The following is an 11,950-nucleotide window of genomic DNA, read 5'->3' as shown; positions in this document are numbered from 1 at the left end:
CCACTTTGCTAAAAATAGGAAATAAACTTACTATCATGATCATTGGCTAATTGAGATCAATCTGACTTGGCTTTCATTTTGACTTTTTTTTTTAAGTTGTTATATCTTTATATATATATATATATATCTTTTCTCTACATATTGTCTCACAATATTTGGGATGGAGAACTCACATTTTGTAAATTGTTTTTTTTTTTTAACATTGTAGATTAAACGACATTTTTTGGCAACTAAAAATGATTGTTTTGATAACTAAACCTACTCAACAAGATTCATAGTTATTAAAATTTAGATGATAATTTTTTATCTAGTAAAGCTTTTCATAAATTTAGTTGTATATATATATGCAAATTTCACATATATGGGATCAGATACATAACTCTTATACCTTCTATTTGTATATATATAAACACACAATCATGTCAAATAAAGAAGATAATTAAAATTATTGTAATCTTCGGCTAATTTGGTTTGAGATCTCTTTCACCTAGCTTCTAATGTGTTTTTTCTTAGAGCTTTTACCAAAAAAATAATAAAAAATATTATATTTGTTTATTCATCTCTACACCGCAAAATTAGGATGAATGAAAAACCACAAATTATGTAAACATTTTTTAAAAAAAACAGTATGAATAATACTTTGTTGATAGCTCAAGAAAATAAAACTAGTCAACTATATTAATATTTTATAATTTTGTTGATAAATTTTTTTATATATTAATAACTGATATGTATGTATGTAGTGTATATACAATATAAACCTTTGCCAATTATAGCAAATAAACTAACTATTATGATATGTGACGGATTTGGTAAGAGATCTCCCTGACTAAGTTTATTTTTTGTGTATGCTAAGATAGAGCTTCTACTATATATATGTAAATGAGTTCACACTTCTTGTCTCTTATCTACACATTTCAACAAAATTGGATTGGAGACATATATTTTGTTATATATATATATATATATTGTCTAGACGTAAATAATAAAATTAAACGATAATTTGTGTGATTGGGACCTTGTATACATAATATACATATGTGTGTATACACTCACTTTTGCAAATATAGCATGTATAAAACAGTTATGTCAAATATACTTAACGTAAACTAACTATTGTAATTTATGACAGATTTGGTTTAAAATATTTGACTTAGTTTCTCTTTTAATTCATGTTTAGAGTTTCTACTACATTTTCTTGTTTTATTTAAATTTGGATGAACTCCTCTTATCTCTTGTCTACACATTGGGTCTTAGCAAAAATGGAATGGTTAGCCACATTCTCTAAAATGTTTTTATACTATCTGGATGAAATTAAAAACAATAAGCCTTGAATGGCTGTAAATTCTAAATTTGGTTTTTAGTTTTTGATTTTGCAAAAAAAATAATTTATTGTCCATTCAGGATTATGATAAAAGCAGTTTTCCTACATAACGAGAAAACTAGATTTTAAGGACATGAATGTTTGTAGTTTTAAAAAGGTTTTTGGATTTTATTTTTCAGATTTTGTTTTTTTGGTTTTGATTTATGGTGTAGATTTTAGGTTTTTAAAACTTGAATGATAGTTTTTTTAGTGTATAGTTTTATGTTGATGGATTATATTTTTCTTTGCAAAATAATAAGAAAAATAATAGGAAATAATAATAATGTAATTGGTTTTTGATAGAGAAAACCTTAAAAAAATGTGAATTTGTTTTTCTTTGAAAAATTGTTAAAACACTCAAAAAATAAATTTCCTATTTTTTAGGAAAATTTGTTTTCTCAAAATCATGAATGACTACAAAATATATTATTACAAAATCTATAGCCAAAAACTACTTCAAAAACCACAAATATTAATGGCCTAAGAGTTTTGTCAATTCTATCACAAAATCCAAAAACCAAATTTTGGGAGATTTTTCAACAAAATTATATGACATTTTTAAAAACATATACTTATTATTATTGTAGTAAAAACAAAATTTAAGAATTAAAGTAGATAAAAATTAAACGTTTTCTTAAAGAATTATATACATGAACCAAAACTCTATTTTTGGAAAAACTAAAAACAATTTCAAAATCGACAACCATTCAAAGCCTAAACAAGTTACCATTGAATTGAAGATTTTGTAAAACAAAACTCTACACCAAAAGTCAAAACCAAAACATTCAATTAAAAACCAAAAAAGAAACCGCAGAGCATTCATGACCTAAATAACATAGTCTATCTAACGTGAAAATTGGCTAATCTTGTGTCGGCATAAAAACCGCACCCGAATATCTAATCCGGAATCCGACCCGAAAAACCGGGTTCGGGTTGGATACGGGTTTGCCTATAAAATCCTATTGGATTCTATTTTCTAATACCCGTGGGTTCGGGTTAGGGTCGGATAATACCCGGTACCCGTTTGGGTACCCATTAAACTCGAACATATAAACATATTTATAATATTTATCATTAATATAATGCACTTACCCCAAAACTATGATTATAATTTTGAATATTTCATTTAGTTTTATACCTAAATATCAAAAATAATCAAAATATCTAAGATATTTTTTCAAATAAGTCAAAATTTAACTAAATTTATTTAAATTTAATTAATTTTAATTATATTTTTCGGGTACCCGGTAGTTCGGGTACTAATCGGGTCCTAAAATTTGTAACCCAAACCGACCCGAACCCGATAGTACCCAAACCGAACCGAACTCATATATCTAAAAATACCCGATGGATTTTATTTTTCTAAACTCGTTTACCCGAATTCGAATGGGTAATACCCGAATCCGAACGGGTTACCCGAATGCCGAGCCTAATCTTGTGCATAAGAGAGTGTTAAATTACTTCAACCTATATGCCAAGGGTCAAATTCCAACTCCAAATCACTAAACCACTAGCCACGCACACAACAAACGCTCCTGAGGTTCTACACCAATCATCGAATGGGCCTTCTATTAAACTTACTTAGCATAATCGGATGCTTTAATGGGCTTAATTACAGTGAAATGTACTTACAAAGCGATTATATCCGATAAAGATTCCTAACATAATACCGACAAGGTTGCATAAGATCATGAATGATTAATATTGTCATGATTTATAAGAGACCTGATTACACCTATAAAGTAGAAAGGTTTGTATTCATATTCAAAAATCAAAACAAAACAAAACAAAACATAAATGATTAATCAATTAACGAAGAACGAGTTAATTGGATTATTTACATCCATTATTGCCCTTCTCATATACGTTACATGTCTCCTCCACACCAAAAGTCGTACGAGACTGCCTCCGGGACCAAATCCCTGGCCGGTGATCGGCAACATGTTTCAACTCGCCGGTTCACCGCCACACCACTCATTGACTAAACTTTCACGGCGTCACGGGCCTATCATGACTTTGCGCCTCGGGTCGATGCTGACGGTTGTGATCTCTTCGAGCGAAGTGGCTCGGGAGATTTTCAAGAAGCACGACGCAGCGTTGGCTGGCCGGAAGATTTACGAGGCGATGAAAGGAAGGAAGAGTAGTGACACCTCGCTCATCACGGCTCAGTACGGTGCTTATTGGCGGATGCTGCGGCGACTCTGCACCACTCAGTTTTTTGTCACGCGCCGTCTTGATGCTATGAGTGATGTACGTTCTAAGTGTGTTGAACAGATGCTTCGGTTCGTCAAGGAAGGTGGCCAAAACGGTGAGTATTGTATTAGATTTCCTTTTATCAACAACACGCATATGTGACGCAACAACAACGTCCTTGGTACTCACTGATATAAACCATTTAGCTACATACATATATATCCTTGGTTGGTGCGATTATAATTATTCAAAAATATTATATATCTTACTTACTTTTAGTAGGAATTTTAAGGTTTCATAGTTTAAAGATTTTAATTTTTATAAGAATTACCCTTCGTATATTATCAGGTACAAAAACAATCGACGTGGGGAGATACTTCTTCTTAATGGCGTTTAATCTCATAGGAAACCTCATGTTCTCGAGGGATTTGCTCGATGCCGATTCAAAAAGAGGCTCCGAGTTCTTTTACCACACCGGTAAAGTGATGGAGTTCGCCGGGAAACCCAACGTTGCCGATTTCTTCCCTTTGCTAAGGTTTCTTGACCCACAAGGAATCAGAAGAAAAACACAATTCCACGTGGAGAAAGCCTTTGAAATCGCCGGAGAGTTCATCAGAGAACGATCAGAGGTTAGGGAGAGAGAAGGGAGCAACGAGAAGACGAAGGATTACTTAGATGTTCTTTTGGAGTTTCGTGGCGGCGATGGAGTCGACCAAGAAGAACCTTGTAGCTTCTCAGCAAGAGATATCAACGTTATTGTTTTTGTAAGTTTTACCCGCCATATTTCTCGATTTTGTATTTGTCACTTTAATTATTTACATTTATATAAGAGAAAACGTCAAATTTTATACAATTTAAATTTTTATACCTTCTTCTTTTATTATAATACCTTTGGCTTTTCGTATTTAATGCTTTGGTCTTTTCAATGATTGATAGGAAATGTTTACAGCGGGGACGGATACGACAACAAGCACGTTGGAGTGGGCACTAGCGGAGCTACTACACAACCCAAGAACCTTAACCAAACTCCAAACCGAACTCCGAACATACTTCAAGTCCCCGAATCAAAAGCTCCAAGAAGAAGACATTTCCAACCTTCCTTATCTCTCAGCTGTTATCATGGAAACCTTAAGGTTACACCCACCTCTGCCTTTCCTAGTCCCACACAAGGCCATTTCTACATGTCACATCTTCGGCAAATACACTATCCCTAAAGAAACACAAGTCCTGGTTAACGTTTGGGCGATCGGGCGCGATCCTAAAACATGGATCGACCCGGTTATGTTCAAACCGGAAAGATTTATATCCGACCCAAATCCTCGAGACTTCAAAGGACAGGATTTCGAGTTTTTGCCATTCGGGTCGGGTAGACGGATGTGTCCAGCTTTGCCTTTGGCGTCACGGATCTTGCCGTTAGCGATTGGATCGATGGTAAGGTCGTTTGATTGGGCCTTGGAAAATGGGGTTAATGCAGAAGAAATGGATATGGGAGAAAGAATTGGTATTACATTGAAAAAAGCTGTTCCTTTGGAAGCCATTCCAATTCCTTATCTAGGCTAGTCAGTTAGCTTTTAAAACACTTAAAATCACCAAAGCAATCCAATATATGTATACCACCCCAAAAGAAAAAATATCTAAAATGCGAAGGTGTTATTGTTAATGAATCGATACGGTTCACTGACATAGCCGAAGTTGACCACATTTGGTGTTATTGTCTTCTTTTGTGCATCGATGCAAACGTTAGCACGTAAGACGTGTCATGCAATGAGCAACCAAAACCAAACGTGTCCTTTCCAAAAGTCAGATTTTTTCTGTGGGTCTCCAAATCTTTCATTAGATGTGCCTTTTGGAGCAGTCCTTGGGTTTAGTTGCACTAATCGGTAGATTTCTAGAATATTCTGAGCAATTTATACGATACCATGTTAAAATAGTCCACTCCAAACCACTCATTAGTCATCATCAAACGACGTCGTCCTAGACTGCCTCCGGTACCAAATCAAAGAACACCAACTTCACACAAACATAGGGAGACCTAAAACGCAAACGCTAATCCAATAATGTCCACAAACAAAACGCCTCTGATTCATTTATTCCCGTTTACAAATCCAACGATTCGTACATGATCAGAAGGAAGAAACTAAAACACAAAAGTGAAATAAAAATTCAAACAAAGAAAGAAAAATTTCAGAATCAGAGAGCTTTAAGCATATCCTCAGCACTACTGTTAGTGAAAGCACCACCTTCTTCGAGGTTCAGAACCTTCACAACACCATCCTCAGCCAGAATCGCGTATCTCCTTGACCTAACTCCGAGTCCAACAGGCTTATCCCTCAAATCCAATTCAACTCCGAGCTTCCCTGTGAACTCACCGTTTCCATCGGACAACAGCATCACCTCATCGTTGATTCCGAGGTCTTTCCTCCACGCTTCCATCACGAACGCGTCGTTGACGGAGACACAGGCGATTACATCGATGCCTTTAGATCTGAGCTCTCCGGCTTTGGATACGAATCCAGGGACGTGTTTCTGCGAGCAGGTCGGTGTGAATGCGCCGGGGACTGCGAATAGGATCGCTTTCTTCCCGGCGGTGAGGGACGATACGGTTACTGTTTTGACGTCTCCGGTGGATGGATCGAGGTAGGAGAGAGTTGAGTCTGGGAGCTTGTCTCCGACGGAAATGGAGGCGGTGACGGGTGTTGTCGCGAAGGATCTGGTTGCGGCGGAGCTGGTGCGGCGGCTGCGGAATCTGAGAGAGAGGTTAGGAGCGAGAGAGCGATTGAAGGAGAGCGGCGCGGTGAAGGATACGGTGGGGGGAATTAACGGCTTAGCGACGGAGATAACGGTTGCGGAGGAGGAGATGAATCTAGAAACGGAGAGAGAAGTCGCCATTGATGCTGTTTAGGTGAAGAGTGACTTCAGGTTTGTGATTTGTTTAAGATATGAGTAGAGGAGAAAGATGAAAGGCTATGTCATTATTGGGCCTTAATGGGCTTAAATTGTATCCACCGTATGAGCCTCTATGTTTACTTTTTTTAAGATACAATTTAAGGTTTAAAGTCAAACCCTAATCGCCATTGGTATCGTAAGCACTACGGAGACAAGAAATAATGTTTAGAATTAGTACTAATTGGTCCAACCTTTGTTCCAATGTTTTGAGGCTTATCTTTGAAGGATTAGGGACTAAAGATTTTCGTCGAGCGAGAAGTGTTTGCTCACATTGGTATGATGTTTCAAGAGAATGTACGCTACCTATGTATCTATTGCGAATTTTGTTCCACGAAGATTTGACTTATTTGTACGATCCCAGTGAAAACAAGTTTGACAACCTAGAAAACCTCGGATTCTATTTATCGAAAAGCTTTGTTATGGCTAGTTGCAGCAGTTGGCTCTTGATGAATAATCGTAGTTTCTTATATCTTTTGAACGTGTTTACTAGCGAGACGATCGATCTACCATCTATGGAGTCATGTCAAGAACAAAGAGACGATGAATATGAAGATTTCATCAAGTCCATGTACAAAAGACAAAAGGTAATAAAATATTCTCCTGCCAAGAATCCAGCTTGTTTTTGGATAAACGAGAGAACAAGGGATTACGTTATAGCTTGGAACCACTACGAACAAAACAACTTGTTCACGATTAAGAAAGGAGATGACTATTGGTACACTCTTGAAGGCTTTAACTGTGTACACATGGCGTATAAAGACCACAAGCTTTACCTATTTACATTTGATAGCTACATCAAGATTTTTGATTTTTTTGGAGATTTCCCAAACGAAGTCACCCAAGGAAACCCGTACCGTAACCATCTGTTTCGCTATGATTTGCAACATGAGGAATCCGTTTGGAAGGTGAAGGTTGCAATTACAAACTCGGGGGATGTTTTGATCGTTTTGAGTATGAAGGGGTTAGAAGAGAAACGTTTCTTTAGCATGTTCAAGATGAATATGGAAAGTGGTGACTGGGAAAGAGCAGAATCTCTTGGAGGTGAGGTGTTGATATTTGGTCATGGTGTAACAATCAAAGATGTTAATGGTTTGGGAGTCAAGAGTGATTCAATCTGTTTTGGTTATGATGATCTTTGCCCAAGTGGCTGTCGTCCTAGTTTTAAACCCAACAGAAAAAAGTAAGTCTGGTGTGTTTGATCTTGCGACAAGTAGAATCACATGGAGGGCGATTTTTTTAGCGATTAGGGGTTTTTTTTTTCTTGGTGAGCAAGGTTGACGATGTCGGCGGATCTGCCGCCGCTGTCGGGCTCTCCGGTGGCCACTGGAAATTTGGGGAGTGCTATTCAAGCTAATGGAGGGGTCTCAAGTCCAAGTGTTAGTGGATCCCAGTCGGAGAAGGAGATTTCAGAGCAGGATCTCACGACCCTAAGGAAGTCTCAAACGGAACACACGATGAAACCAGATCAAAAGCTCTGGGTGAAAGCGGTGCAGCAGCAATCGTTTACTAAACAGGATTTGTTATTACGCAAGTGGATGGGAAGGAGAGAGTTGTGGTCCCAATGGAGGTGTTTGTTGATGCAAACCCGCTATGGTAGGATTTTTTAATTGGCAAGTTTTTGAATGCATCGACACCTCATGTGGGTAAGATTCACATGATTGTGAACAAAATCTGGCGTTTAGGCGATAAGTCTTCTCTTATAGATGTTTTTGTGGTCGATGACACAACAGTTAAGTTCAAAGTTTGTAGTGAATCGATGAGACAACACATTTTGAACAGAGGAATGTGGAATATTGTAGGCATCCCTATGCTCATGACTAGATGGACTCCTTTTGTGGAGGAGGCGCAGCCTGCTATGCGTTCTATTCCGCTATGGGTTACGCTAAAGAATATTCCACACAATATGTTAACACATAAAGGTTTGGAATACTTAGTTAGTGCGGTAGGGAAACCACTGAAACTTCATCCCAAAACAGAATCATGTGTGAGTTTTGATGAAGCTCAAATTCTTGTGGAAGCAGACTTGACAAGAGTTTTGCCGGTGGAGTACCACTTAGCAGGATAGGAGGAGGGCGAATTGGATGTGGTGGTTCGCTATTCCTATCCTTGGCTCCCGCCTCAGTGCAATGGTTGTAGGAAATGGGGTCAATTAAAGTCGGCGTGTTTAGCTCCAGTTCAGGAGGACTCTTCTCCGAGTAGTCCTGAGAAGGAGATAGAACCAGCGGGGGATAATGGTGCACCTAGTGCAAGGAGCGATGATGTTCAGCCTCTCGAGGAGGAGGGGGAACAACAGGGTTGGATCATCCCTCAAAAAACGGGTCATAAATCCAGTCCTCAGAAAGGAAACAAGCAAGTGGAGAAGCAAGTTGGGGAAGGGTCCATTCTGTCTAATTCTTATTCAGTTCTTAGTGAGCACTGTGAGGATGAGAACGATATGCCGATTTCCTCTAACGATGAGGAGAATGGGGTGAGTGTGAATGGTGATCAGGTTGAGGACATGAGCACGTCTAAGAATGCAGATTCGGGAGAGTCTGCATCGAATGGACCTGTTGAGCCATCAAAGGAGGTAAACAACATCGGAGTTGTCGCTTTTACAACAGTGAGCAAAAATAATGGTCGTGGAACTAAAGCACCCGTCCAGTTGCGTGAGTCCATTCCTCGAGCCACAAAAGAGCAAAATAAGTTTGGTTATAATACTCAAGCTCAGAACCCCCGGGATCCGAGTAAGAGGTTTTCTCACCAATAATTTTTTTATGTCGAACTTCTTCTGGAATGTTCGAGGTTTTAACAAAGATTCTAAACATTCTGTGGTTCGAAACTGGCTGAAGAGTGAGCATTTGGGTGTTTGCTCGAGACAAGGGTGAAGGAACATAAGGCAGAGCGGATTGTGGGCTCTGTTTTTTCAGGTTGGTGGTTTATATCTAACTATGATTCTAATCGTCGAGGAAGAATTTGGGTGCTTTGGAGTTCTCGGGTGAGGGTCACTCCTTTCTTCACTAGTAGTCAAATGATAACTTGCTCAATCCTAGTGGACGGTCTGCAGGATGAGTTCTTTGTGTCTTTTGTGTATGCATCTAACAGTGTTGAGGAACGGAAGGCTCTGTGGGAGGATTTAAAGGTTCATCAGGATTCGCCTGTAATCCGCACCAAACCGTGGATGATTTATGGTGATTTCAATGAAATACTAGACGTTGAGGAGCACTCCCTTCATGATCAAATCCAAATTCTAGCTCCCGGAATGAGTGATTTCCAAGAGGTCATGGGGTATTGTTCTCTCCAGGACATGCCCTCTCATGGCCCGTTATACACTTGGTGTAACAAACGAGATGCAGATTTGATTTGCAAGAAACTCGACAGGGTTCTTGTTAACACAGTCTGGCTCCAGGAGCATAGTCAAGCTTATGGCGTCTTTGAGGCGGGTGGGTGTTCTGATCACCTTCGCTGTCGTATCAAGCTGGGGCATGACCCTGTTCGCACTAGAAGACCTTTCAAGTTTACAAATGCGCTTATCTCGGATTCAAAATTTAAGCCAATGATCCAGGAGTATTGGAATGGTACCGAGGTCATTTACTCTTCAACTTCTGCAATTTTCCGGTTCTCAAAAAAACTCAAGGCTTTAAAACCAAAAATCAAGCAGCTAAGCAAAGAGGTACTTGGAGATTTCACTAGGAAAGCGAGAGAAGCTTTCACTACACTGTGTCAGTGTCAAACGACCACTCGCTCTAATCCTACAGAAGCTAATATGCATCGAGAGTCAACTGCCTACAGCCACTGGTTGCATGTTGCAGGACTTGAGGAGCGATTTCTGAAGCAAAAATCTAAACTTCATTGGTTGAGGGTCAGGGATGGAAATAATAAGGTTTTTTACAATGCTGCTAAACCTAGAGAGGCTCGAAATGCTATTCGCGAAATCAAATGCCAGGATGGGACGGTGGTTGATACGCACGAAGCGATGAAGCATGAGGCAGAACATTTCTTTCACGATTTCTTGGGACACAAACCGGACCATTTTACGGGTTTATCTAAGGATGCTATTCGTGAGTTAATCCACTATCGGTGTCCAGAGAGGGATAAAGAAATTCTTGAGGTTGCTGTTACAGAGGATGAAATCAGAGGAGTGTTATTCTCCATGCCTCATGAGAAAAGTCCAGGGCCTGATGGATTTACTGTGGAATTTTTGAAGGAGACATGGTCTATCATCTAGCAAGATTTTGTTGTTTCCATCCAATCATTCTTTCAATATGGTTTTCTACCTAAGGGTGTTAATGCAACTATTCTAGCTCTTATTCCAAAGAAAAAGGTGGTGTATGAGATGAAAGATTACCGCCCCATCTCCTGTTGCAATGTGACGTATAAGGTAATGTCGAAGCTTCTTGCGAATCGACTTAAAAGGCTTCTACCAGATTTCATTTCTCCAACACAATCGGTTTTTGTCAAAGATAGATTGTTGATGGAAAATGTTCTCCTTGCTTCTGAAATAGTGAAGGATTACCACAAAGCAGATGTTTCTCCGCGGAGCGCGGTAAAGATCGACATTTCAAAAGCTTTTGACTCAGTTCAGTGGACCTTTCTTCTAACTATTTTTAAAGCTCTGGATTTTCCACCACAGTTTATCAAATGGATTGAACTCTCTATCACTATGGCCTCATTTTCGGTTCAGGTAAATGGCGAGCTATCAGGGTTATTCAAAAGTGCTAGAGGTTTAAGGCAAGGCTGCTCTCTGTCCCTATATCCATTTGTAATGTGTATGCAAGTGTTCTCTACAATGTTGGATAAGGCTGCTCTGGATAACCAAATTGGCTATCACCCGAAATGTCACAACCTGCAACTCACTCATTTGTGTTTCGCTGACGATTTGTTGGTCTTCACTGATGGCACATAGCATTCTATAGAAGGCATTCTACGCATTTTTGACAACTTTGCCGACTATTCTGGTCTCAAGTAGACATTCTTAGCTCGTTTCCATTTGCCAATGGAGCTCTACCGGTCTGTTATCTCGGGCTTCCCCTTCTGACAAAGCGAATGACCACGCAAGATTACGCTCCACTCATTGCACGCATCAAAGAACGTATCAGTTGCTGGACAGCTCGCCACCTATCCTTTGCAGGCCGTCTGCAACTGATCAGTTCGGTTCTCCACAGGCTCATAAATTTTTGGATGTCCGATTTCCGTCTCTCAACTGCTTGCATTAAAGAAATCGATAGCCTCTGTTCTGCTTTTCTTTGGTCAGGTCCAACCTGGTACACAAAGAAAGCGAAAGTGGCTTGGAAAGATGTGTGTCTCCCTAGAGAGGATGGCGGACTTGTTTTACGATCGCTTAAAGAAGCTAATCTGGTAAGCTGCTTGAAACTCATATGGCATCTACTATCTAGAAACTCGCTCTGGTCAAAATGGTTGAGAACCTACTTAATGAGAAAAGGCTCCTTTTGGTCGATCAAAGACACCACT

General features: G+C 39.1%; 2 protein-coding genes and 2 pseudogenes across 3 annotated transcripts; 3 read left to right on the top strand and 1 right to left on the bottom strand.

The window, feature by feature from the left end:
• Positions 1-3,094: 3,094 nt before the first annotated feature.
• On the top strand, positions 3,095-5,257 carry LOC104781152 (cytochrome P450 76A1-like). The gene is made up of 3 exons (XM_087511421.1): positions 3,095-3,671; positions 3,905-4,320; positions 4,493-5,257. Exons 1-3 carry the CDS (start codon positions 3,161-3,163, stop codon positions 5,114-5,116), a joined length of 1,551 nt encoding a protein of 516 aa, XP_087367547.1. The 5' UTR covers positions 3,095-3,160; the 3' UTR covers positions 5,117-5,257.
• Positions 5,258-5,616: 359 nt separating this feature from the next.
• On the bottom strand, positions 5,617-6,678 carry LOC104781151 (peroxiredoxin-2E, chloroplastic pseudogene; annotated as a pseudogene). The gene has a single exon (XR_015597466.1). The product of XR_015597466.1 is annotated as a peroxiredoxin-2E, chloroplastic pseudogene (transcript).
• Positions 6,679-7,014: 336 nt separating this feature from the next.
• LOC147946102 (putative F-box protein At2g33200 pseudogene) lies at positions 7,015-7,686 on the top strand (annotated as a pseudogene).
• Positions 7,687-10,862: 3,176 nt separating this feature from the next.
• Positions 10,863-11,384, top strand: LOC147946101 (secreted RxLR effector protein 78-like). The gene has a single exon (XM_087509490.1). The coding sequence runs from the start codon at positions 10,863-10,865 to the stop codon at positions 11,382-11,384; it is 522 nt and encodes a 173-aa protein (XP_087365616.1).
• Positions 11,385-11,950: the final 566 nt, after the last annotated feature.

Source organism: Camelina sativa, chromosome 4, assembly GCF_030686135.1.
Source record: "Camelina sativa cultivar CO46 ecotype springtype chromosome 4, ASM3068613v1".
In the NCBI taxonomy this organism is placed as follows: Eukaryota; Viridiplantae; Streptophyta; class Magnoliopsida; order Brassicales; family Brassicaceae; genus Camelina; species Camelina sativa.
The sequence above is the reverse complement of the archived record's forward strand: the minus strand, read 5'-3'. Positions and strand labels throughout refer to the sequence as shown.